Source organism: Tachysurus vachellii, chromosome 19, assembly GCF_030014155.1.
Source record: "Tachysurus vachellii isolate PV-2020 chromosome 19, HZAU_Pvac_v1, whole genome shotgun sequence".
In the NCBI taxonomy this organism is placed as follows: domain Eukaryota; kingdom Metazoa; phylum Chordata; class Actinopteri; order Siluriformes; family Bagridae; genus Tachysurus; species Tachysurus vachellii.
The window spans coordinates 18015040-18042107 of NC_083478.1; the positions used below are offsets into that span (position 1 = coordinate 18015040).

Consider the following 27068-nt stretch of genomic DNA (forward strand, 5'->3'; position numbering starts at 1 on the left):
TGAGCTATTTCTTCACAGTCTTTTTCACATATTATTTCACCCAGAAGCAAATATTTACACTCATTTGCACATTAATCTTTAGAAAACACACACACACACACACACACACACACACACACACACACACACACACACACACACAAACAAACAAATTCTGGGGTCAAATCACTGAAATACGTGAGTAAAATTTACATTTCTAAACTAAACTACATGTTGTATCAATCGTTGTACACAAAAATGGTCAGTATTGTTTTAGAGCCAAACACAGGGCTGCTGTATGGTATCTGATTTAAATTATTATTAAATTATTACAATGGAAATGTTAATGTATTAGAAGAGTGTATTAATAGAAACATGTGATTTGAGGCAGAACTACTGTCAGAAAAATGATCAAACTCTATTAAGCTATTTCTTCACAGTCTTTTACACATATTATTTCACCCAGAAACCATAGGAGGTGCAAATATTTACACTCATTTGCACATTAATCTTTAGAACACACACAAATTCTGGGGTCAAATCACAGAAATACGTGTGTAAAATTTACATTTCTTAACTAAACTACATGTTGTATCAATCGTTGTACACAAAAAAGGTCAGTATTGTTTTAGAGCCAAACACAGGGCTGCTGTATGGTATCTGATTTGAAATGCAAAATGGCTGAATGCTGTCCACTGTGAGAGGATCCATTCTGCCTCCCAGTGTCCTAGATTTTACAGTAGTGATGTCAGCATTTGTCACGTGTTCAACCAGCCTCTGCTTTTGCTTTGTCAGTGAGCACTACGAATCCTCCCTGAGGGGTGTGATTAGCCTGTCTTTACCTGTCACTGTCTCTTTTTTGCACTGGGAAAAATGTGTGATTTGTAGATCGTGCAGCCTGCACAATATTTGTAGGAAGAAAATCCAGGGTAGATTTTACTGATTCTGCTACATTGAGTGAGAAGAAGTGACTCTTCATGCCTAATTGTAGGATAAGGACTTCTGATCACAAAGGTTGTCTGTGCATTTTCAGTAAATTCTGATCTCATCATCCACCGGGGGTTCAAACAAATCACATTGTTTTGTTGTTCAGACACTTTACAGCAGATGTGTCATCTAATCTGCATAGTTCTTATATTTTTATTAGTCATTTAATCTTCCTTAAGTGTTTAATTATATATTCCACTCATATTAAACAACATGGAAAATATTGGTATGATTTCAATGTATTGTTGCTATATTTTAGATTTGCTATGAGGCTTTCCAGGATGTTTTCTACCTGGATGTTATTCATTCATTCATTCATCTTCTACCGCTTATCCGAACTACCTCGGGTCACGGGGAGCCTGTGCCTATCTCAGGCGTCATCGGGCATCAAGGCAGGATACACCCTGGACGGAGTGCCAACCCATCACAGGGCACACACACATTCACTCACGCAATCACACACTAGGGACAATTTTTCCAGAGATGCCAATCAACCTACCATGCATGTCTTTGGACCGGGGGAGGAAACCGGAGTACCCGGAGGAAACCCCCGAGGCACGGGGAGAACATGCAAACTCCACACACACAAGGTGGAGGCGGGAATCGAACCCCGACCCTGGAGGTGTGAGGCGAACGTGCTAACCACTAAGCCACCGTGCCCCCTACCTGGATGTTAAATCAATGAAATTTAGGATCTTTCTTTCCAGTATGAGGAATATAATCTTTTGTAATGGTGTGTAATATAAAGTGATTGAGATGACTGGGTATACAAAATATCAGAAATGTAATTATTCATGAGGCATTTAATCAATCAATGAATCATTTTAGTGGCAGAAAAAGGTTATTACTATGGCATCATTCATTGCACTGTGACTAGTGAATTGCAGTGATAAAATTACTGTATGTGTGAGGATAGCACAAGTATCATGTTTCTATGAAAGTATTTAATAGTGTATTAGATTTCAGTTGCCTGATATAGAACATTTTTTACTATATACTGTATATATTTTGTTATTGTTGCCACCACAATTCTTCTGCCAGGTTTCCTGTATTTTAAGGGCTGTACAGCTTTTTGTAAAAGTGTAATAACCCGAATCTAAGTGCTGTTTAAGACTTTACTTGCAGTCGATTGCAGTAGACTACATTACCACAGTAGTAGAATAGAAAAATACTAAGAACTTTGAAAAGATTGTGATGATTAATAGTGGTCAAGCCAAGCATTCCAATGGAAAAGCCCCAGCAGCTGCCCGACTGAGAGGTATTCAAACAGTTGGTGACATGAGAATAGGATGGGAGGGCAAGAAACAGGAGCGGTTGCCTGTGGAGAAAGCTCAAACATAAACTGTTAAACTTATTTGCTTTTCTGCTATCTTCTGTGTGCACTTGAGGTCACATACAGCTAATAGTGAATGAATAATGGGCCGACATTTCTAATGAAAATATAGACAGGTTTTTCATCTCATTTTCATCATCATTAACCCAAATAAACCTATAAACATCATATTGTATTACACAGAAGAAAATATTCCTTTATTTATTTTTTTAATTCTATTTCATGTATTATTTGTTATAATTGATTTTTGCTATTGCTCTTGCTTCTTTGTGAAATTGTACATATAAATTATGCAGCCCACTGATACTCAAATAACTGACTTTTGCTATTGCTCTTGCTTCTTTGAGAAATTGTACATATAAGTTATGGAGCCACTGATACTCAAACTTTGACTCAGTTTTGATTAAGTAAATTAGACCTTTTTTTTGCCTAAGAGGTTTCAAGTTTGTGCATTTTATTTTGCCTTGACTGTCATAACCCATTATCTCCTTAATGCATCAGAGCCTGTGGTGAGCTATGTGCATTCCTTAGAGAAGATTTAATGATAGATGTTCAGGAAGCTTAAGAGAGTGCAGCGTGTCTTATTCTAAAGGATGGAAATGACATCCTGCATTGGCAGTAAAATGGTATTTCTTTTTTACTGAGAGGAAAAAGGTTAAATAACTATTTGTAGAAAGCATTCTAGAAAACCTTTCACAAGCAGCCTACGATGTTTTTGATGTGATGTGTGTATCACAGAAAGTGCAATTTCTGGTCATTCATAATATGGACATATAAATACCACAGATAACAACTTGCTATTGTTCTCTGTTGTTAGCAACAAGCCAGTAAACACTGAAGTGAAACATTTGGGCTGAAGTTACCCGGATACATGAACAAAGAAACAAAACTGTGGGAATTCATAAACCTTAAAATAAATTTGAATTGATAATAAAAACAGACAACATACTCGTACATGGTATTGCAGATACTAAACCTTTCCAAAGTGCAAACTTGTAGGGTGGATATAGGTCTTATTTAAGATAAATAAACAATTCATGGGTTACCATCAAACAAAGCCTGTAACCATGGCAGATGGTGAACTGCAATTCCCTCAGGCATGTATTCTACTTTTCAACCAGTGCCAAACTGATCGTTTGACTCAAATTACACTGTTAAACATAAAACACCACACTTTTTAATAGGTAAGATGATTTGGATCTTTACACATGCATTAAGGCAGACATTCAATAATGCATTTGCAGATTTTACCCATAAGATAGTAGTTAGTAAAGAAAGTATAAATGAATCAATGAATCAATGAATGAGATGCTTTAGAACTAAATTGCTTTAGAATTTAATTGCTTGCAGTTTTCCAAAGATTTAACTGTTAAAACAGTTAACCAAGACATAAGTGTAGAAAGACAAATTCAACCCAGTGCCTAGAAATAAGTGCAAGATACAAGTGCAACAGATTTTATCAGGAATTCCAACTAATTAAACGGTGTATTACTGCTATTTTGTTTTGTGATTAGCGCTTTTAGATAACTTTCAAAGCTGTTTTATAGTGTTGGAGTGACAAGGAGATACAGGAGCAATGCCTAAATTTCCCTCGCTGCAACGTACCCCATGTTTTTAGGCTTAACCACGTGGCCCTCAAATAATAGCGACTCTTGAAGGTTTGTGTATTATCTCCGGGACACTTTTGTGTCGCTAAGCAACCTTGTTATTCATTGCTTAGCAATGAACGAATCCCGGGAAAAAGGTCTTGGGGGTTGTGTGTGTGTGTGTGTGTGTGTGTGTGTGTATTTGTGTGTATTTGTGTGTGCTATTCTTTGGCTTGTATATCTTTTTATCCATAACAACATATAATCCACCACAGCTTTTTATTTTTTTTTTAAAATTTGCTTTGATTTGACATTTGTGTGTTATATTCAAAATGGATGGTTACAATTAAAGGTCATTTGTATTTGACAAATATTCAATGCTCCTGATGTTCATAATTTCCATAGTCTATGACTATATACTATTTAAGAGGTAAAATGAACACGTTTTTTAAAAACAGAAAATGTAGTATGAACAAAGGGAAGGACAAAAGGCACCAGATGGAAGAGGAGAGACTCAAGTTACAGTGAAAGATGCTTGTAGATGCTGAGTGTATTTTAAGCTTTAATAGGACCATGTTTTAAAAAGATGAAGCCTAATATTGAAAGTGTGTCCTACATTTCATAAAAGAATCTATGTAAATAAAAATCTATGTAAAAAGAATTAGGCACAAATCAATATTACACCATTTTACACCTTTAAAAGCTTAACAGTCTCAATGGTTCTCATCAAATTCAATGTAGAAACATTTACCCCATAAAATAATATAAGTATAACTCTGATAGGAAAATATCAATATATCAAGAAATATATATATATATATATTATATATGTGTGTACAATAAAACGCTGTGTCAGTGTTTGAGGTGGTAACTGGGTGAGGCTGTAGGCGGGATCTTTTCCTCGCTGTACCCTTTTCAGCCAATAGTCAGCGGTCATTTTTCCCTAAACGTCGTTATTACATTCTCGACCAATAGGAATGGAGGAGACGCGGTCGCTAGGGCAACACGTTTATAAATTGTGAGGTTCGCGTAGTGAAAAGATCATTCTTACATCGACCCGTTAGTTGTCGAGCTGTAAGATTTCTCCTCCTAGACACTTTTTCTACATCCACTCTCGAGACCTTTAGAAAAAAAATGGTGAGTTCTATTTTTCCTTGTTTTGTGTGAAATAGAAATGATCAGGAATTATTACATCATGACGAATCAATTATTTAAATTGGGTTTAAAAATAACCAATTGTAGGTATCTCGAATATTCTAACCTTGCATATTCATTCAGACCTAATGAAAAAATACACTACAAAAAAATCCAACAAAAGGACAAAGTGCAGTGAATAATGTGGGTGTAACCGGCTCCATTCATGTCATGATATCATCAGAGGAAAATGATATCCAGCGCCTTCACAACTACATAACGATTTCTTAACCCTCGTTTTGCTCTTGTTTAATGGTTTTATACGCAGACATACTATCTGCAAATGATAGATCCATTTTCAAGAGTGTAGTGGCCATGAAATATTAATGCTGGAGCTACTAAACTCTTAGCAACAAGGTGTCAGGGAGAACATTTGAAATCAACAAACCTGTGTTTATTCTTGGGTCAAATATCCCAAATATAGAATGTATAATATCAATTTAAAGCAAATCTATCCATTTTCTGTCTGTAATTGAGATACATTATTGCACCAAAGTAGGTCCATCTTTGTTTAAATATATCAATCTGGTCACTTTCATCCAAATAGATGTATACGAAGTTCCAAGGTCATGATATCACCATTTCCTGGTGGTAATAGACTGCAGAATTAGTACAGATCAATTCTCCGCAATTGTATAGATTTTGGTCAGATCTGACTTTGGTGCCTGTATTTAGGATGACTTATTTATGCATTTATTCATAGTCAGTAATGCTTTTTCCTAATCAAGTGCATTTGTAAAATATGCTAAATATTTCCTACAATTGACTGGCATCCCATGCACACCGTGTGAGGTGCCTGTCCATCGCAGGCCACATTTAGGTTCACTGTCTAATTGAGAAATGCTCCTTTATTTTAAATGTGTTCTTTTCCTCCACAGCGTGAGTGTATCTCTATCCACGTGGGTCAGGCTGGTGTCCAGATTGGCAATGCCTGCTGGGAACTCTACTGTCTTGAACACGGCATCCAGCCGGACGGACAGATGCCCAGCGACAAGACAATCGGAGGTGGAGACGATTCCTTCAACACCTTCTTCAGTGAGACTGGAGCTGGAAAGCACGTCCCCAGGGCTGTGTTTGTGGATCTGGAGCCTACTGTCATAGGTAGGATTCACATTATAGTGCTGGTTTTTAAAATGTATTGATTTATTGATCGGTCTGTTCAATTTCCTTAATGTACTGTGCCTTTCCTTTAGATGAGGTCCGCACTGGAACATACCGCCAGCTGTTCCACCCTGAGCAGCTCATCACAGGAAAGGAGGATGCTGCTAACAACTATGCTCGTGGTCACTACACCATTGGCAAGGAAATTATCGATCTGGTCTTGGACAGGATCCGCAAACTGGTGAGTATCTTTAAACTGTCTGACATTAATGTTAATTATAACAAAACAATATGGATAAAAGTATTATATGATTCTCTATAGGCTGACCAGTGTACAGGCCTGCAGGGTTTCCTGGTCTTCCACAGCTTCGGTGGTGGAACCGGTTCTGGTTTCACCTCCCTGCTGATGGAACGCCTGTCTGTTGACTACGGTAAGAAGTCCAAGCTGGAGTTCTCTATCTACCCAGCTCCCCAGGTGTCTACAGCTGTGGTGGAGCCCTACAACTCCATCCTGACCACACACACCACCCTAGAGCACTCCGACTGTGCCTTTATGGTAGACAATGAAGCCATCTATGACATTTGCCGTAGGAACCTCGATATTGAGCGTCCTACATACACTAACCTGAATAGGCTGATTGGTCAGATTGTGTCCTCCATCACTGCCTCTCTCCGTTTCGATGGTGCCCTCAATGTCGATCTTACTGAATTCCAGACCAACTTGGTGCCCTATCCCCGTATTCATTTCCCACTGGCCACCTATGCTCCAGTGATCTCTGCAGAGAAGGCTTACCACGAGCAGCTCTCTGTGTCCGAAATCACAAACGCCTGCTTTGAGCCGGCCAATCAGATGGTAAAATGTGACCCACGTCACGGTAAGTACATGGCCTGCTGCCTGCTGTACCGTGGTGATGTGGTGCCCAAAGATGTGAATGCTGCTATTGCCACCATCAAGACAAAGCGCACCATCCAGTTTGTGGACTGGTGTCCCACTGGGTTCAAGGTGGGCATCAACTACCAGCCCCCCACAGTGGTTCCAGGTGGAGACCTGGCCAAGGTGCAGAGGGCTGTGTGCATGCTGAGCAACACCACGGCCATTGCCGAGGCCTGGGCTCGTCTCGATCACAAGTTTGATCTGATGTACGCCAAGCGTGCCTTCGTGCACTGGTATGTGGGTGAGGGTATGGAGGAGGGTGAGTTTTCTGAGGCCAGAGAGGACATGGCTGCCCTGGAGAAGGATTATGAAGAAGTTGGTGTTGACTCCATTGAAGGTGAGGGAGAGGAAGAGGGAGAGGAGTATTAAAATGTTAGATTAAAGTTATTGTCTGCTGTCAGATGAAATGACTCTTTTACAACCAACAAAAGATCACTGTATGCAAAAACATCACAAATAAAACTCCTTTCAATTTCACACACCTGTTTGTCTTTAATTGCATTGTGCAAGAAAAAAATTCTAACAGAAAAAAAAACTCATTTTCTAATGCAAAGTGGGGAAATAAATATTTAACACATTACTGAAAAAGCTAACCAGACAGGCTTTACAACGTGTTCTGTGGTGGAAAGAACTTCCCTTTGATGTCTGAACAGCTGAGTCACTGGCTATATACATACGACAGGTGAAGACCTACCACTTTCTGAAACACTCAAACTAACACTTATTTTCACTTTTCACTTACTTTATTTGATTGAGACTTCAAAGCACTTTTGTACCTTGCTTTGGATAAGGACGTCAGCCAAATGCCAGAAATTTAACTGTTATGCAAATAATTTGTTTGAGACAAGGGCTTCTGCTGATATGCTGTATGTCTCACAAATTCGTGGTTAATTCAAACACAAAGTGTGTTTCTTTTTCATCCAATCGGTAAAAGACTTCATATTATAATTAATTTATTTTAATATAATGTTGATGTTATTCAGGTTTTTTAATGCATAATAGAGAGGACTTGAACTTTCAACCTACTGTGTTCTAAAAAATGCACTAGATGACAGCTATTTTGAATTCCAATGTTTGCTCTATCTACTACTACCATGTTGGATTACTCATTAATATGATGACAATAAAAGGTGATGGAAAATAATGAGGTAGAAATTTAGAGTTCTTATTTATTTTAGTTTTGGATAGTTGCGTATTTTTCTCCAATAAACGATGTAATTGCAATATCAGTATACCCTGTAACCTCAGTGTGGCACACAACCTATAACCTCTGACCTCTTACAAGAATAATAAAAGTAATAATAATAATAATAATAATAATAATAATAATAATAATAATAATAATAATAATAATAGAGAAACAAACAACAAATTTGGGTAAGAATTACTAATCACTTACACCACTAATATTTCAGTTTAAGCCTTTGTTGTTGAATAGATTTTTTCCCCTCAAAATTCATTTTGCATCTTAATGCTTGTGTACTACAATGGCTCCTGTGTCCATAATATTTTGGATGACTGTATACAATTTCAGACTAAGCTTCTCTTTATATCAAATATATAACTAAATTTAAGTCAAAACCTTAAAGTCTTAATATGTTTGTTAAAATAAATTGTGTATATATAGATATATAGGCCAAGAATATTACAAACATATTAAGACACACACACGGACACACAGACACACACACACACATATATATGCAGTGTTGGCTTAAGTGGTTAAGGCTCTGGGTTGTCGATCAGGGTTCAAGCCCAAGCACTGCCAAGGTGCCACTGTTGGGCCCTTGAGGAAGGCCCCTAACCCTTTCTCCTACAGGGGGCGTTGTATCATGGCACTCAAAATAATTTCACTGTGCTGTAATGTAAATGTGACCAAATAAAGGCTTCTTCTCTTATATATTTGTGTGTATGTGTGTGTGTCTGTGTGTCATTTCTGTGAAATGACAGTTAATTGTTCAGTGTGTGTGAGTGTGTGTGTGTGTGTGTGTGTGTGTGTGTGTAATTTCTGTGAAATGACAGTTAACTGTTCAGTGTGTGTTTGTGTTTCTTTCCTCGTATTTCTTCTACCTCTGTTTATACTTATTATTCTTCTCTGTCTCTGTTTCGAGCTATTGTGTTTCATTTTGTTAAACGTTCCATTCAACTTATGTTGTTCCTTCTATCTCTGTAAATGTAAAAACTATTGTTGTCATCCTTTTGTTCTGCTATATTGTAAGTTGAAAGCTTTAATAGAAAGTATTTAAAAAAAATCCTTCCTCTCATGTCCCCCAGGTTGAAAATGACCTCAGTGGAAGAAATTATTCCAAAGTTAAAACGCACCAATGGAGCACGGTTTGGCGTTTCTCCACCAATGAAAACGTTAGAGGAGTCAAACCAGGAAGAGAAAATGTCCCGCCTCCATGACGACGGGGCAGAAAAGTATATATAACTCCACGCCCAAACTTTAGACCATTTCGTCTTCTCACTACAGACTCATTACGGTCGAGTTGTGAGAATTCAACTTTAAGTTCTACTTTTTTTAAAGCTTTTATTTAGATACACTTTAAAACCACCGTCTTCAAAATGGTAAGCATTCATTTTTTTTGTCTACCGTTAAAATTTCTAGCTACCTGTTACTTAATTCATATTTTATCAATGACGTCTGTAGAATCGGTATGTGGAAGTTTATTAAACCTTAATGTGTAAAATATAATGTTTCAGTCGACTTTGTATTGAGTTTACCAGACGTTTTATTTACACTGTTTGGTAATATATTTATTTTAAGGTTTCACACGTTGATTTTAAATAATAACGGACATTTAGAATCAGATCACAAGGAAATCCAGTAAACAGAGACAACATACAGACAATAAGAATGAGATGAGAATTAAAATGAATACACATGGAAATACAAATGGACAAAAAAATTGGAAAATAAATGAAAAAATAAAAAAATAAATCACAAGTTTTATCTGATGTACACCAAGCATCTTGAGTGTAATATTTTCACATAACCCACATAATAAAAAAAAAAAATCATGGCTTATTTTTTTATTTGTACTGAACAGAACTAAAAAAAATAAGCCATGATTTTTTTTTTATTATGTTGAGCCACATATATAATATATATATAATATATGTATGTATGTATGTATGTATGTATGTATGTATGTATGTGTGTATGTATGTGTGTGTGTGTGTGTGTGTGTATGTATATATATATATATATATATATATATATATATATATATATATATATATATATATATATATATATACGAAATTCAATATGCCAGGAAATTAAATATTGTGTTCAACAGCACAACAAATATGACATACATCACAAAAAAAATGTCATGCATCTGTCCTTTTTGTTTCCACAGCGTGAGTGCATCTCTGTCCACGTGGGTCAGGCTGGTGTCCAGATTGGCAATGCCTGCTGGGAACTCTACTGTCTTGAACACGGCATCCAGCCGGACGGACAGATGCCCAGCGACAAAACCATCGGAGGTGGAGACGATTCCTTCAACACCTTCTTCAGTGAGACTGGAGCTGGAAAGCACGTCCCCAGGGCTGTGTTTGTGGATCTGGAGCCTACTGTCATAGGTAGGATTAAGATCTTATGGCACATGACTTTCAGTTACCAGTGCTCTGGATGTTAATATATTTGATATTGTTATTTCCTTTAGATGAGGTCCGCACTGGAATATACCGTCAGCTGTTTCACCCTGAGCAGCTCATCACAGGAAAGGAGGACGCTGCTAACAACTATGCTCGTGGTCACTACACCATTGGCAAGGAGGTGATTGACCTGGTACTGGACAGGATCCGTAAACTGGTGAGCATCTTTTGGGTAATTATGTTATAAAATTATAAGAGATTCTTTTGAAAAATCAATCTGACTGGCTGTCATCATCTGTCTAGGCTGACCAGTGTACAGGCCTCCAGGGTTTCCTGGTCTTCCACAGCTTCGGTGGTGGAACCGGTTCTGGTTTCACCTCCCTGCTGATGGAACGCCTGTCTGTTGACTATGGTAAGAAGTCCAAGCTGGAGTTCTCTATCTACCCAGCTCCCCAGGTGTCTACAGCTGTGGTGGAGCCCTACAACTCCATCCTAACCACACACACCACCCTCGAGCACTCCGACTGTGCCTTTATGGTAGACAATGAAGCCATCTATGACATTTGCCGTAGGAACCTCGACATTGAGCGTCCTACATACACTAACCTGAATAGGCTGATTAGCCAGATTGTGTCCTCCATCACTGCCTCTCTCCGTTTCGATGGTGCCCTCAATGTCGATCTTACTGAATTTCAGACCAACTTGGTGCCCTATCCCCGTATTCATTTCCCACTGGCCACCTATGCTCCAGTGATCTCTGCAGAGAAGGCTTACCACGAGCAGCTCTCTGTGTCCGAAATCACAAACGCCTGCTTTGAGCCGGCCAATCAGATGGTAAAATGTGACCCACGTCACGGCAAGTACATGGCCTGCTGCCTGCTGTACCGTGGTGATGTGGTGCCCAAAGATGTGAATGCTGCTATTGCCACCATCAAGACAAAGCGCAGCATCCAGTTTGTGGACTGGTGTCCCACTGGGTTCAAGGTGGGAATCAACTACCAGCCCCCCACTGTGGTTCCAGGTGGAGACCTGGCCAAGGTGCAGAGGGCTGTGTGCATGCTGAGCAACACCACGGCCATTGCCGAGGCCTGGGCTCGTCTCGATCACAAGTTTGATCTGATGTATGCCAAGCGTGCCTTCGTGCACTGGTATGTGGGTGAGGGTATGGAGGAGGGCGAGTTCTCTGAGGCCAGAGAGGACATGGCTGCCCTAGAGAAGGATTATGAAGAAGTTGGCACTGATAGTGTGGAGGGAGAAGAGGAGGGAGAGGAGTATTAAGTTGATATTCTCTGCCTTTCTTTTTTTTTTTCCTGTCTCACCTCTCTTGTTTTTTTGTGTTCTCTTGTACTTTATTTCATCAACAGCAAGCGCTGAACAATAAAATGTGGAAAAAGCTTTCTCTGCACTTTTGTGTTCTCTGTCTCGCATCAGTGCATCTCTGTCAGCAAGTTCAGCTGTTACCGAAAGGTCAGTGTTCTAGCAATTGTTCAGTGTGTAAACACCCTGGGTTTGGTTTGTGTGCTTTTACAGACAGTTCAAAATTGCATTCCTTACAATTAGTATCAAAGGTTTATATCGTTTCTATTAAGAAAGTGAAGTGACCTTTTGGTATTGGTAAATGTGGTCAACTCGTGAAGGAGGTAATAAAAGCTACAGACAAAATGTGTACCATCCATGAGTGACAGTTCAATAATGGTGGTTTTATAAGCATAAAATAAACCTTTGACCAAAGTATAATACTTTGAAGACTTTTGGCTTTGCCTGTATGAAGTCCTCTCTGAGTGGAGTATAATGGAATAGTGATGAATTGACTGGTTCCCACAGGTGCAAAACAATGTTTTCAGCCTACATGTTATTTAGCTATTAAAGCCTAGCTTTTTTATGCACAGTTACGCTGTTTGTAAGTAGATTTATTTTTTTTCCCCTGTAAAAACCAATGTAACTGTAATATCAGTATACCCTGCAACCTTAGTGTGGCACACAACCTATAACATCTAACAGGAATAATAATAATAATAATAATAATAATAATAATAATAATAGAACACCAAGCAAGAAAATTGGGTAAGAATTACTAATCACTGACACCACTAATATTTCAGTTTAAGCCTTTATTTTTGGATTGATTTTTTCCCTGAAAAAATGTGTATTTGAATCTTCATGCTAGTGTACTACAATGGCTTCTGTGTCAATAATATTTTGTATGACTATACAATTTCAGAGTAAGCTTATGTTTATAACAAATATATAACTACATTTAACTAAAATATAATTTACATTTAACTTGTTTTACATTTAATATGTTTGTTAAAACTAAATATGTTTGTGAAATTCTTGGTCTATATACTGTATCTATATATAGACCAAGAATATTACAAATAAGACACAGACCAAGAATATTGCAAACATATTAAGACACACACACGCATACATAAATACATACAAATATGCAGTGGATCAGGGTTCAAGCCCCAGCACTGCTGAGCTGCCACTGTTGGGCCCTTGAGCAAGGCCCTTAACCCTCTCTGCTCCAGGGGAGCTGTATCATGGCTGAACCTGCTCTCTTACCCAAAGCTCTAAAGTTGGGATACGTGAAGAAAGAATTTCACTGTTCAGTAATGTATATGTGACAAAAATAAAGGCTTCTTCTTTATTTATATACAAGACAGGCTGCTTCTACTTTATATATATATATATATATATATATATATATATATATATATATATATATATAAATATGTGTGTGTGTGTGTGTGTGTGTGTGTGTGTGTGTGTTTGAAGAAGAAGCCTTTATTTTGTAACAAATACATCACAGCACAGTGTGTGTGCTTGTGATTTCTGTGAAATGACAGTAAACTGTTCAGTGTGTGTGTGTGATTTCTGTGGTATGACAGTTAACTGTTCAGTCTGTGTGTGTGTGTGTGTGATTTCTGTGAAATGACAGTTAACTGTTCAGTCTGTGTTTGCGTTTATTTCTTTGTATTTCTTTTTACCTCTTTTTTTTACTTATTATTCTTCTCTGTTTCTGTTTCAAGCTATTGTCTCCGATCATCTTCCGTGCGAGGAAGATTTTGGACCTCCACTGAGATGAGGCCGACTTTGAGAATCCTGAGGCATCTTGAGATCTACCAGCTCCAGTTGGTCTCTGCGATACTATAGAGGAGATTGGATCTTTTGCATCAATACAACATTTGTCAGACTGTATATTAATAATCACACCCTCCAGTGTCACCCATATGAGGATGAGGTTCCCCATTGAGTCTGGTTCCTCTCAAGGTTCCTTCCTTTACCATTTAAGGGAGTTTTTCCTCCCCACAGTCACCAGAGTCACCTTAGACTTGTTCATTGGGGATAAATACATACACATTTAAATATATCTTATATTAATCTTAAATTTTGTATTCTATTAATCTTTATATTATTCTTTATATTAACCTTTTGTTCTATGTTTATGTTCTGTAAAGCTGCTTTGAGACAATGTCAATTGTAAAAAGTGCTATACAAATAAACTTGAATTGAATATTGTGTTTCATTTTGTTAAATGTTCCAGTCAACTTATGTTGTTCCTTCTATCTCTGTAAATGTAAAAACTATTGGTGTCATCCTTTTGTTCTGCTATATTGTAAGTTGAGAGCCTTTAAAAATCCTCTTATGTCCCCAGGTTGAAAATTACCTCAGAGGAAGTAATTATTCAAAAGTTAAAACGCACCAATGGAGCGCGGCTTAGCGTTTTTTCACCAATGAGAACGTGACATGAGTCAAACCAGGGAGAGAAAATGTCCCGCCTCCATGACGACGGAGCCGAAAAGTATAAATAGCTCCACCCCCAACTTTTACACCATTTTGTGTTCTCACTACAGACTCATAACGGTCGAGTTGTGAGAATTCAATTTTTTATAAGCTTTTATTTAGATACACTTTAAAACCACCGTCTTCAAAATGGTAAGCATTCATTTTTTTGTCTACCGTTAAAATTTCTAGCTATCTGTTACTTAATTCATATTTTATCAATGACGTCTGTAGAATCGGTATGTGGACGTTTATTAAACCTTAATGTGTAGAATATAATGTTTCAGTCGACTTTGTATTGAGTTTACCAGACGTTTTATTTACACTGTTTGGTAATATATTTATTTTAAGGTTTCACACGTTGATTTTAAATAATAACGGACATTTAGAATCAGATCACAAGGAAATCCAGACAATAAGAATGAGATGAGAATTAAAATGAATACACATGGAAATACAAATGGACAAAAAAAAAATTGATGATGAATAAATAAATTTTCTGCCAAGGTGCAGAGCGACACCACAGCTATTGCTGAGGCCTGGGCTCGTCTCCATCCAGTGCATTGTGCTCTGTTTTAGCAGTTACTCGCTTAATACGGTTACAAACATTTAGTGGATGTGCTCTGTCTCTACCTTTCTTTTTAGAGATGCCAGTTGAGCCCCACACACACACACACACATATACGAAGTTCAATATGCCAGGGAATTGAATATTGTGTTCAACAGCACAACAAATATGGCATACAGCAAGAATAAAAATGTCATGCATCTGTCCTTTTTGTTTCCACAGCGTGAGTGCATCTCTGTCCACGTGGGTCAGGCTGGTGTCCAGATTGGCAATGCCTGCTGGGAACTCTACTGTCTTGAACACGGCATCCAGCCGGACGGACAGATGCCCAGCGACAAAACCATCGGAGGTGGAGACGATTCCTTCAATACCTTCTTCAGTGAGACTGGAGCTGGAAAGCACGTCCCCAGGGCTGTGTTTGTGGATCTGGAGCCTACTGTCATAGGTAGGATTAAGATCTTATGGCACATGACTTTCAGTTACCAGTGCTCTGGATGTTAAAATATTTGATATTGTTATTTCCTTTAGATGAGGTTCGCACTGGAATATACCGTCAGCTGTTTCACCCTGAGCAGCTCATCACAGGAAAGGAGGACGCTGCTAACAACTATGCTCGTGGTCACTACACAATTGGCAAGGAGCTTATTGACCTGGTACTGGATAGGATCCGTAAACTGGTGAGTACCTTTTGGGTAATTACATTGTAAAATTATAGAGATTTTTAAAAAAAAAATCAGTCTGACCAGCTTTCTTCATCTCTTCAGGCTGACCAGTGCACAGGTCTGCAGGGTTTCCTGGTCTTCCACAGCTTTGGTGGTGGAACCGGTTCTGGTTTCACTTCCTTGCTGTTGGAACGCCTGTCTGTTGACTACGGTAAGAAGTCCAAGCTGGAGTTCTCTATCTACCCAGCTCCCCAGGTGTCTACAGCTGTAGTGGAGCCCTACAACTCCATCCTGACCACACACACCACCCTAGAGCACTCCGACTGTGCCTTTATGGTAGACAATGAAGCCATTTATGACATTTGCCGTAGGAACCTCGATATTGAGCGTCCTACATACACTAACCTGAATAGGCTGATTAGCCAGATTGTGTCCTCCATCACTGTCTCTCTCCGTTTCGATGGTGCCCTCAATGTCGATCTTACTGAATTCCAAACCAACTTGGTGCCATACCCCCGTATTCATTTCCCACTGGCCACCTATGCTCCAGTGATCTCTGCAGAGAAGGCTTACCACGAGCAGCTCTCTGTGTCCGAAATCACAAACGCCTGCTTTGAGCCGGCCAATCAGATGGTAAAATGTGACCCACGTCACGGCAAGTACATGGCCTGCTGCCTGCTGTACCGTGGTGATGTGGTGCCCAAAGATGTGAATGCTGCTATTGCCACCATCAAGACAAAGCGCAGCATCCAGTTTGTGGACTGGTGTCCCACTGGGTTCAAGGTGGGCATCAACTACCAGCCCCCCACAGTGGTTCCAGGTGGAGACCTGGCCAAGGTGCAGAGGGCTGTGTGCATGCTGAGCAACACCACGGCCATTGCCGAGGCCTGGGCTCGTCTCGATCACAAGTTTGATCTGATGTATGCCAAGCGTGCCTTCGTGCACTGGTATGTGGGTGAGGGTATGGAGGAGGGTGAGTTCTCTGAGGCCAGAGAGGACATGGCTGCCCTAGAGAAGGATTATGAGGAAGTTGGTGTTGACTCTGTTGAAGGTGAGGGAGAGGAAGAGGGAGAGGAGTATTAAAATGTTATATAAAAGTCCTTTTCTTTGAAATGAAATGCACATTTTACTTAAAGGTGGGGTGCACGATGTTTGAAAGTCAATGTTGACATTTTGAAATGACCAAAACAAACATGCCCCTCTCCCCAGTGCTGGAAAGCTGATTCTATATTAACACGGATCCTGCTTCTTGCCTTATTGTAAGCCTTTTTTCACTTTTCGTTTTTATCTGCCATATAAATCTTTCAGTCGCTTTTGGCTAATGTCAGACATGCGCACTGAACTCACTCCCCACCGCATATTGACAAGACATGACCCTTTCTGCTCATTGGCTATGCGTTTGTTTTGTTAGTTGTCCCGACTCACTTTTCTGAAGCATTTCTCAAACGTGCACCCCACCTTTAAAACAAAACACTGTATGCAGAAACATCAAAAATAAAACTTTCAAGTTCATACACTTGTGTGTCTTTAATTGCATTGTGCAAGAAAAAAATTCTAACAGTAAAATCAAAACAAAAGAATTTCACTGTTCAGCAATGTATGTGACAAAATATCACTCAAAAAAAATGTAAAATGTGGTATGAGGAAGGTGACAATAACAATAGTAATAGCAATATTAATAATACTAATAACAATAAATCCAATGAATAAGAAATGAAAAATAGTTATAATAGTATTAGAAGTAGTAATAATGATAAACATATTAACAAATATACTCATTTCATCCGGAATGATGGGGAGGTTAAAGGATCAGGAAGAGAACAAATAAAATAGTAGTAATAGCAATAATAATGGTAATATTGATACAGCCATTAATAGTAATGATAATAGTAGTTGTAATAACAATGATAACAATAATAGTAATATTATTAATAATGGTAATATTGATAGAGCTATTAATGATAAGGTATTATAAAGCTGCCTCTGATACCCCTCATGGCCATGGCATAGGATAGACCCCTGCCAGCATCATATAGCAACGGGCTATCAAGGTGAGATGCTATGGGGCCCAAAATCCATACCCATCCCCAACCGTCCCACACATTTTTTTTTTCTTTTTCTTTAAATATATAAATATGCTTTCATTGTTATACTTATGTTTGTCAACTAGTGTATAATGCGTTAAAAAAGAATGGCGTGTAGCATGGAACCAGCCCGGTGCAAAGCCCAGTCCGCCATGCCCACGCCACACTTACCCTATGTGTGTGCTTTTTTTTTTTGTTGTTTTATGCTCCAAATGAATGTGTGTGCACCTCATCTAATATGTGAAGCATTAAAACAGAGAGACAAGTGCTGGCCAGCCGGAGAGAAGAAATCCCAGGCAAAAGTACAAGCTGGATGGCGAAGGCCCAAGACCCCCAGCCCCACATCACGCCCACTCACAACTAATCAGAACCGCACATGGCAGGGACTAGTATGCCACAGCCAACCAGGGTTCAGAAGCAGCAAAATAGAGAGAGATTTAAATATAATCTTATAAGTATTTTATTTATAATTGATATTAGTCTGTGTTGAAAGTGAAAGTGACGTGACATATGGCTAAGTATGGTGACCCATACTTAGAATTCGTTCTCTGCATTTAACCCATCCAAAGTGCACACACACAGCAGTGAACACACACACACCGTGAACACACACCCGGAGCAGAGGACAGCCATTTATGATGCGGCACCCGGGGAGCAGTTGGGGGGTTCGGTGCCTTGCTCAAGGGCACCTCAGTCGTGGCCGGCCCGAGACTCGAACCCACAACCTGAGGTTGATGAGTCAGACTCTCTAACCATTAGGCCACGACTTGCCCCTGTTGCTACCTCTTTCTGACCCCCCTCCCCCAATCATGTGTGATTATTGATAGTGTATCATTGAGGATGGCTTTAGACAAAGAAGGTCAGTGGATTCATGACTGTTGGAATTTAAAGAGAGATGACCAAGAAGGGTGTAATTCTGATGTATTATTTTGAGTGGAGGTAGACAAGTTTTCCATGGAGATGTACTCTAGTAGTAAATTTTTCCAAGTTGTAATGTGTATGGTGTTCCTTGATTTCCAGTTCATGAGGATAGTTTTCTTGGCGATAGTTAAAGCCACTAGGAGTAATTGACTGTAGTGTTTAAATTGATTATGAATATGTCACCTAATATACAGAGGGAGGGAGACAGCAGGATGTGACAACCCATAAGGTTGGATAGTGAGTCAGTAACGATTTCCCAGAATTTTTTAACTGAGGTGCAATGCCAAATAGCATAATAATAGGTGTCTGGGTGTTTTGTGTGCAATATGAGCATGTTTCTGAAGTAAACCCCATTTTAAATATTTTCTGTCCAGTTAGGTGAAATCTCTGAAGTACTTTATACTGTATAAGTTATAATTTTTTTGTCATGAAGTAGATATTTTTGCAGATTTGTTTCCAGAAAGCGGCATTGGGAGCAATGGATAAGTCTGATTCCCATTTAGCATTGGGTAGGCTTAATGTGTTGTCTGATTTGGATATTATTTTATATATTTTGAAGAGTAGTTTTTTTGAGGAGGTTATATTAATTTGAGATTGGAGGGGGATGGTCGAGATTAATTGTCTGAGTGTCGATTTTTGATTGAATAGATGATCTGATTTGTAAATATTCCAAAAAACAATTACTCCCAATGCTGTATTTCTGGACCAAGTGGGAAAATGGTGCCAAGTTGTTATTAAAGAGGAAGTTGTGTGATGTCCTTATCTACCCATGTGCGTAAGTTGATTGGCTTCTTATTAAATATAAAATCTGGGTTATTCCAGATCGGGGTGTATTTAGATGGTGCAAGAGGGGTGTTTGTGATTTGATGAAATTTGCACCAGGCTGTCAGAGCTGTGGCTATTGTTGGTGTTTTAAAACACTGATGCTTTTTGATTGTCTGATTATAGAAAGGTAATTCTGAAATGATAATGTCTTTACAAATTGACTGTTCAAAATCTAGCCATGTGCTTTCTGATGGGTTAGGATGATTTGTATATATTTTGGAGCTGATTGGCCAAAAAGTAGTGGTAGAAATGTGGTGCTTCAACCAACACCAACTAACACCAAGACCAAAATTACTCATGAGCTGTTTTATGGTTTCTGCAGATTTCCAAATGCGTTTATTGCCTAAACTATTACATCTATCTATTGTTGGATCTAGAACTGTATTGAAATAACCTGCAATTATGACTGGACAATTGAAATTGAAGAGAAAATGTCTGGGAAAAGGATGGGTCATCTGTGTTTGGGCCATACAAGTTGCCAATTGTGACTGGGCTATTATTAATGGAGATGATTATGATAATGGAATGTCCTTCAGGGTCTGTAATAGTGGTGTTATGAATAGAGATGCTCCGATCATCCAAAAAATAAAATAATGAAAGCTTGCTTCCACCTCGAGGGATTTCATCACGACATACATTGCAAACGGCTAACTTTACGTCTTTATCAGACACTTTGAAAAACTTCCAGACCACTGGTAAGCTCCGCTCTGCTGTTGTTTACCTGTGTGAAAAAGTTGCGCGAGTAATTTATGTTACGTGATCGGCTTTTTTGAACGGCGCTTTTGGGGTTCGCCGATCAAGCTATTTTTATCCAATATCGGCCGATCATGATCGGTGGCCGATCAATCGGAGCATCACTAGTTATGAACAAAAGAGATTTTTTTATTTATTAGAATGCATACTCCTCTTTGTTTTGTGTTGTAGTGAGCCGAGAATAAATGACTGTAATTTGATGATTTAATTTTGTTATAATCTGATTCTGATAGATGTGTTTCTTGCAGGAGACATATGTCGGCTTGTAGTTTATTTAAATGATTAAAAACTTTGACCATCTTTGTGTGAGAACAAAATCCACTAACGTTCCAGGTTACAAAAGTGATAGATGACATGTTTTAGTGATTATGGCAGTTATTGTAGGTATGTTGTAGGTATTTCAGCTGGAGTTGTTTACAATCTAGCAAAGCCATCCTAGATCACCCCCATATATATGTATATATATGTGTATATATATATATATATATATATATATATATATATATATATATATATATATATACGTATATATATGTGTGTGTGTATATAAATATATATGCAAGAAATCATCTTTCACTGCGACTGTTCCCTTCTTCCCGCTGCCTTTGACTTCCACAACTAGAGATATTTGACAGATCGTGGTCCACAGTTCCAGTTCAAAGAACTGTACCGGATCCTCCGAAGCTGGCTACATGAGCATGAAGGAGGTGCTGGAGCGAGTTGCCATGGATCATTTCATCTGCCCTTGAATGCACCTTAGTGACACTAGAGATCCCCAAGGATATCCTCACCAACCAAGGTAAGCCCTTTGTATCATGTCTAATGGTGGATCTGTGTCGGTTTTTGCAGGAGAAGCACCTCAGGATGTCAATCTACCACCCGCAGGTGGACGGATTGTTGGGGTGATTCAATGAGACGCTGAAGAGTATGCTCAGAAAGGCGGTATTTGAGGAAGGATGAAACTGGACCTCCTCCTTCATTATGTGCTGTTATGTGCTATGGTAAGCCTGCGCTGACCAGCCATCACCGGTGTTCACTGAGATATCCAGAATCAGAATTAGAAAGATCTTTATTGCCAGGTATGTTTTCACATACAAGGAATTTGTTTTAGTATAGAAGCTCCACAATGTAACTGAATGACATTGACAAGACATGAACACATATATAATATAGACAGTTGTATGTACAGTGGAAAAATGTGCAAATAGAAATGTGCAAATTGAAATATAAATATGTAAGTATGTGTTTTATGTAAATAATGTAAGAATTATTTATATTCAACCTCTCACTGGAACCGTCTGTTGTCCCCTCATGCTTCAAACAGTCCACTATTGTTCCTGTCCCGAAGAAACCCCAGCCCACCTGCCTCAACGATTACAGCCCTGTAGCCCTGACCTCAGTAGTGATGAAGTGCTTCGAAAGACTGGTCAGAGACTTCATCACTGCATCACATCCAGACACACTGTATCCACTACAGTTCGCTTACCGCCAGAAGGACCGAGGACGCCATTGCTCATCTTCTCCACACTACAATGTGCCACCTGGACTGTGGAAAAGGGAATTATGCAAAAATGCTGTTTGTGGACTACAGTTCACCGTTTAACACCATGATTCCCTCCACGCTCACTTCTAATTTGGAGGTCCTGGGACTCAGCCTGCTGCTGTGTCAATGGATCTCCAACTTCCTGACAGACAGACTACAAGCTGTACGGGTGGGCCATCAGACCTCATCCACCCTCACCCACAGCAGTGGAGCTCCCCAGGGTTGTGTTCTGAGCCTCCTGCTGTACACATATGACTGTGTGGCCACTTCCAACTCCACCACCATCATGAAGTTTGCTGACAACACTGTTGTGGTGGGCCTGATCTCCAACAATGACGAGACGGCCTACCTACAGGAGACTAAAAACCTGGAGAGATGGTGCCAGGAGAACAATCTTCTTCTGAACGTCAGCAAGACCAAGGAGTTGATAGTGGACTTCAGCACAAAGCAGGAGCGTTCATACAAACTGTTAAAGATCAACGGGACCCCAGTGGAGAGAGTGGACAGTTTCCGGTACCTAGGTGTTCACATCACACAGGACCTGTCTTGGTCCTGTAACATCAACACCCTGGTGAAGAAGGCCCGGCAGTGTCTGTACCATCTGAGACGCTTAAGGGACTTCAAACTACCCTCTCAGGTGCTAAAGACTTTCTACACCTGCACCATTGAGAGTGTCCTGACGGGTAGAATCACTTCCTGGTTCGGGAACAGTACCATGCAGGACAGGCGAGCCCTCCAGAGGGTGGGGCACTCAGCTGAACATACCATCCACACCGAGCTCCCTGACCTGCAGGACATCTACAGCACACGGTGCTGGACCATGGCCAGGAAGATTGTAAAGGATCTCAGCCATCCCAACAATGGACTCTTTTTTTTGTTGCATTCAGGGAAATGCTTCCGCTCCTTGAAAGCAAACACAGAGAGAATGAGGAGAAGCTTCTTCCTGCCGGCCATTCGGAGTTTAAACCAGGAAACACCCAGGATCTAGTACTGGACCTCTCCCTCCATCTTCACTGTCCTTCTGTACACCTTTTTGCACTATGACACTTTAACTCCGGACTGTCACTATAACTCTGGACTTGTACAGCACAGTGCCACTTTATACACTCTATACACACCATACTGCACATGGACACTATAAGGACAATAATTAAAAACCATACGCATTTATGTACATTTATGTATATTTATATATATGTATATACATTATTTTTTCACATATATTTTCATGTTTTATATAGTTTTTATATAGTTTATACTTTTTATTTATCTATCTCCTTTCAGTTTTGTTTTTATTTTTTATCTCTAATTGCATTCATTTTTTTGCTTAAATACCGGACAGATGCAAAAAGCATTTCTCTGCATGTCGTACCATGTATGTATGTGTATGTGACAAATAAAATTTAATTTGATTTGAGTTTTTATATATGCGCATGTATGTGTCTGTAATTTCTGTGGAATGACAGTTAACTATTCGGTGTGTGTTTGTATTTTTTTCCTTGTTTTTTTTTTTTTTTACTTCTTTTTATACTTATTATACTTCTTGGTCTCTGTTTCGAACTATTGTGTTTTATTTTGTTAAATGTTCCAGCCAACTTATGTTGTTCCTTCAATTGCTGTAAATTTAATAACTATTGCTGTCATCCTTTTGTTCTACTATATTGTAAGTTAAAAGCTTTAATAGAGAGCATTTAAAAAAATCCCTTCTGCTCATGTCTCCCAGGTTGAAAATTACTTCAGAGCAAGTAATTATTCAATAGGTAAAACGCACCAATGGAGTGAGACTTAGCGTTTCTCCACCAATGAGAACGTGACAAGGTTCCATGACAACGTAGCCGAAAAGTATAAATAGCTCCACCCCCAAACTTTAGACCATTTCGTGTTCTCACTACAGACTCATAACGGTCGAGTTGTGAGAATTCAAATTTAACTTTTTTTTGATAAGCTTTTATTTAGCTACACATTAAAGAAACCGTCTTCAAAATGGTAAGTATTCATTTTTCTGTCTGCCGTTAAAATTGCTAGCTACCTGTTACTTGTAAATTACTTATAAATTATTATTCATAGTTTATGACTGACGTTCGTAGAAGATTCCACATTTTGTTGAATGAAATCAGAATTAGATTCAGATTCAGGTTTATTAGCCAAGTGTGTTGACACACACAAGGAATTTGGTTCCAGCTGTTTGTGACTCTCAAAAGTACAGACATAAATAACACTATACTATACAAACTATACAAGACAGTGCATACGATGAGATACAATATAGACAGCATTAGTATTAAATATGAACATAAAATATGAACGATCAGTTATGTACATAAAGTGTGGGAGTGCAAATAACAATATTGTGCAATATTATGCTTTTGTACAATATACAGCAGCAGTAGTGTGTGTAACGTATATAGATGATTTGATGACTGACAATTATGATAATGCAGTACTTATAGATATGAAGCAGTGAATATAATTATGGTGAGTAGTTAATCAGGGTGATTGCCTGGGGAAAGAAACTGTTCCTGTGTCTGGCAGTTTTATTAATGGACGTTTAGAATCAGAATCAGAAGGAGATTTATTGAATACAAGGAATTTGTTTCAGTGTCATACGCTTCCTTCCAGTAAACAGAGACAACAACATACAGAAAATAAGAATACAGAATATGTAAATACAAATAGACAAAATAATGAAATAAATTGAAAAACAACTAAAATTGACTGCCAAAGTACAGAGGGCTGTGTGCATGCTGAGCAACACCACAGCCATTGCCGAGGCCTGGGCTTGTCTTTATCACAAGTTTGATCTGATGTACACTAAGCATGCCTTACCTGAGTGTAATATTTTCACATAACCGACATAATTAAAAGGATCATGGCTAATTGTGTTTAGTTCGGTTCAGTATAAATATAGTGTGCTCTGTTTTAGCAGTTACTAGGCGATCTAAGTTATCTAATTTTCATATCATCATTGCCAGGAAATTAAATATTGTGTTCAACAGCACAAGAAATATGGCAGACAGCAAGAATAAAAATGTCATGCATCTGTCCTTTTTGTTTCCACAGCGTGAGTGTGTCTCTGTCCACGTGGGTCAGGCTGGTGTCCAGATTGGCAATGCCTGCTGGGAACTCTACTGTCTTGAACACGGCATCCAGCCGGACGGACAGATGCCCAGTGACAAAACCATCGGAGGTGGAGACGATTCCTTCAACACCTTCTTCAGTGAGACTGGCGCTGGAAAGCACGTCCCCAGGGCTGTGTTTGTGGATCTGGAGCCTACTGTCATAGGTAGGATTAAGATCTTATGGCACATGACTTTCAGTTACCAGTGCTCTGGATGTTAATATATTTGATATTGTTATTTCCTTTAGATGAGGTCCGCACTGGAATATACCGTCAGCTGTTTCACCCTGAGCAGCTCATCACAGGAAAGGAGGACGCTGCTAACAACTATGCTCGTGGTCACTACACCATTGGCAAGGAGCTTATTGACCTGGTACTGGACAGGATCCGCAAACTGGTGAACTCCTTTTGGGTAATTACTTTATATAATTATAAGAGATTCTTTTGAAAAATCAATCTGACTGGTCTTCATCATCTGTCCAGGCTGACCAGTGCACAGGTCTGCAGGGTTTCCTGGTCTTCCACAGCTTCGGTGGAGGAACCGGTTCTGGTTTCACCTCCCTGCTGATGGAGCGCCTATCTGTTGACTACGGTAAGAAGTCCAAGCTGGAGTTCTCTATCTACCCAGCTCCCCAGGTGTCTACAGCTGTGGTGGAGCCCTACAACTCCATCCTGACCACACACACCACCCTAGAGCACTCCGACTGTGCCTTTATGGTAGACAATGAAGCCATTTATGACATTTGCCGTAGGAACCTCGACATTGAGCGTCCTACATACACTAACCTGAATAGGCTGATTGGTCAGATTGTGTCCTCCATCACTGCCTCTCTCCGTTTCGATGGTGCCCTCAATGTCGATCTTACTGAATTCCAGACCAACTTGGTGCCCTACCCCCGTATTCATTTCCCAATGGCCACCTATGCTCCAGTGATCTCTGCAGAGAAGGCTTACCACGAGCAGCTCTCCGTGTCCGAAATTACAAACGCCTGCTTTGAGCCATCCAATCAGATGGTAAAATGTGACCCACGTCACGGCAAGTACATGGCCTGCTGCCTGCTGTACCGTGGTGATGTGGTGCCCAAAGATGTGAATGCTGCTATTGCCACCATCAAGACAAAGCGCAGCATCCAGTTTGTGGACTGGTGTCCCACTGGGTTCAAGGTGGGCATCAACTACCAGCCCCCCACAGTGGTTCCAGGTGGAGACCTGGCCAAGGTGCAGAGGGCAGTGTGCATGCTGAGCAACACCACGGCCATTGCCGAGGCCTGGGCTCGTCTCGATCACAAGTTTGATCTGATGTATGCCAAGCGTGCCTTCGTGCACTGGTATGTGGGTGAGGGTATGGAGGAGGGCGAGTTCTCTGAGGCCAGAGAGGACATGGCTGCCCTGGAGAAGGATTATGAGGAAGTTGGTGTTGACTCCGTTGAAGGTGAGGGAGAGGAAGAGGGAGATGAGTATTAAAATGTTATATAAAAGTCCTTTTCTGCAAGATGAAATTAATATTTTACTTAAAACAAAACACTGTATGCAGAAACATCAAAAATAAAACTCATTTCAAGTTCATAGACTTGTTTGTCTTTAATTGCATTGTGCATGAAAAAAAATTCTAAAAGTAAAAACAAAACAAAATTTCTGATGCAAAACAGTTTTAGTAGCCAAATAAATATTTAACACATTACTGAAAAAGCTAACCAGCCAGGCTTTAAAATGCACATTATTTATTATTCTGCTGGCACAGAGGTGGAAAGAATTTCCTTTAGATGTCTGAACAGCTGAGTCACTGTCTATCTACATACAACGGGGGAAGACCTACTGTACCTCTTTCTGAAACACTCAAACTAAAACTTATTTTAGTTGATTGAGACTTGAAAGCACTTTTGTACCGTACTTTGTGTAAGACCGACTGCCAGATGCTGTAAATGTAACTGTCATGCAAATAGTTTGGTCTGAGAAAAGGTTTTCAGGTTTTTTCATTCATAATAGAGAGGACTGTTCTAAAAAATGTATCACCAGGGAGCTCCTCACGCTCTTCAGTCAGGTGGGGATACCCAAGAATATCCTCACCAACCAAGGTACGCCCTTTGT

General features: G+C 39.4%; 5 protein-coding genes across 6 annotated transcripts; all 5 read left to right on the forward strand.

The window, feature by feature from the left end:
- The first annotated feature begins 4909 nt into the window (after positions 1-4909).
- On the forward strand, positions 4910-7591 carry tuba1a (tubulin, alpha 1a). The gene is made up of 4 exons (XM_060893442.1): positions 4910-5022; positions 5958-6180; positions 6273-6421; positions 6503-7591. Exons 1-4 carry the CDS (start codon positions 5020-5022, stop codon positions 7481-7483), a joined length of 1356 nt encoding a protein of 451 aa, XP_060749425.1. The 5' UTR covers positions 4910-5019; the 3' UTR covers positions 7484-7591.
- Positions 7592-9526: 1935 nt separating this feature from the next.
- On the forward strand, positions 9527-12114 carry LOC132861911 (tubulin alpha chain-like). The gene is made up of 4 exons (XM_060893588.1): positions 9527-9682; positions 10480-10702; positions 10786-10934; positions 11021-12114. Exons 1-4 carry the CDS (start codon positions 9680-9682, stop codon positions 11993-11995), a joined length of 1350 nt encoding a protein of 449 aa, XP_060749571.1. The 5' UTR covers positions 9527-9679; the 3' UTR covers positions 11996-12114.
- Positions 12115-14524: 2410 nt separating this feature from the next.
- Positions 14525-17248, forward strand: LOC132861910 (tubulin alpha chain-like). Its single transcript, XM_060893587.1, has 4 exons — positions 14525-14659; positions 15297-15519; positions 15603-15751; positions 15839-17248. Exons 1-4 carry the CDS (start codon positions 14657-14659, stop codon positions 16817-16819), a joined length of 1356 nt encoding a protein of 451 aa, XP_060749570.1. The 5' UTR covers positions 14525-14656; the 3' UTR covers positions 16820-17248.
- Positions 17249-20935: 3687 nt separating this feature from the next.
- Positions 20936-23071, forward strand: LOC132862320 (uncharacterized). 2 transcript variants are annotated; one of them, XM_060894283.1, is made up of 2 exons: positions 20936-21398; positions 21644-23071. In XM_060894283.1, exon 2 carries the CDS (start codon positions 21852-21854, stop codon positions 22848-22850), a length of 999 nt encoding a protein of 332 aa, XP_060750266.1. In that variant the 5' UTR covers positions 20936-21398; positions 21644-21851; the 3' UTR covers positions 22851-23071. The 2 variants fall into 2 exon arrangements, with proteins under 2 accessions (XP_060750266.1, XP_060750267.1); XM_060894284.1 differs by having other exon boundaries at positions 20936-21320.
- Positions 23072-23751: 680 nt separating this feature from the next.
- Positions 23752-26487, forward strand: LOC132862631 (tubulin alpha chain-like). The gene is made up of 4 exons (XM_060894754.1): positions 23752-23848; positions 24923-25145; positions 25229-25377; positions 25464-26487. Exons 1-4 carry the CDS (start codon positions 23846-23848, stop codon positions 26442-26444), a joined length of 1356 nt encoding a protein of 451 aa, XP_060750737.1. The 5' UTR covers positions 23752-23845; the 3' UTR covers positions 26445-26487.
- The last annotated feature ends 581 nt before the right edge of the window (positions 26488-27068 follow it).

Excerpts from the sequence above, each read along its gene's own strand:
- tuba1a (XM_060893442.1), top strand. Across the intron at positions 6,181-6,272 it reads TCTGGAGCCTACTGTCATAG|ATGAGGTCCGCACTGGAACA; the intron begins GTAGGATTCACA and ends CCTTTCCTTTAG. Across the intron at positions 6,422-6,502 it reads TGGACAGGATCCGCAAACTG|GCTGACCAGTGTACAGGCCT; the intron begins GTGAGTATCTTT and ends GATTCTCTATAG.
- LOC132861911 (XM_060893588.1), top strand. Across the intron at positions 10,703-10,785 it reads TCTGGAGCCTACTGTCATAG|ATGAGGTCCGCACTGGAATA; the intron begins GTAGGATTAAGA and ends TATTTCCTTTAG. Across the intron at positions 10,935-11,020 it reads TGGACAGGATCCGTAAACTG|GCTGACCAGTGTACAGGCCT; the intron begins GTGAGCATCTTT and ends TCATCTGTCTAG.
- LOC132861910 (XM_060893587.1), top strand. Across the intron at positions 15,520-15,602 it reads TCTGGAGCCTACTGTCATAG|ATGAGGTTCGCACTGGAATA; the intron begins GTAGGATTAAGA and ends TATTTCCTTTAG. Across the intron at positions 15,752-15,838 it reads TGGATAGGATCCGTAAACTG|GCTGACCAGTGCACAGGTCT; the intron begins GTGAGTACCTTT and ends TCATCTCTTCAG.
- LOC132862320 (XM_060894283.1), top strand. The coding sequence starts at position 21,852 with ATGTGCCACCTGGACTGTGGAAAAGGGAATTATGCAAAAATGCTGTTT.
- LOC132862631 (XM_060894754.1), top strand. Across the intron at positions 25,146-25,228 it reads TCTGGAGCCTACTGTCATAG|ATGAGGTCCGCACTGGAATA; the intron begins GTAGGATTAAGA and ends TATTTCCTTTAG. Across the intron at positions 25,378-25,463 it reads TGGACAGGATCCGCAAACTG|GCTGACCAGTGCACAGGTCT; the intron begins GTGAACTCCTTT and ends TCATCTGTCCAG.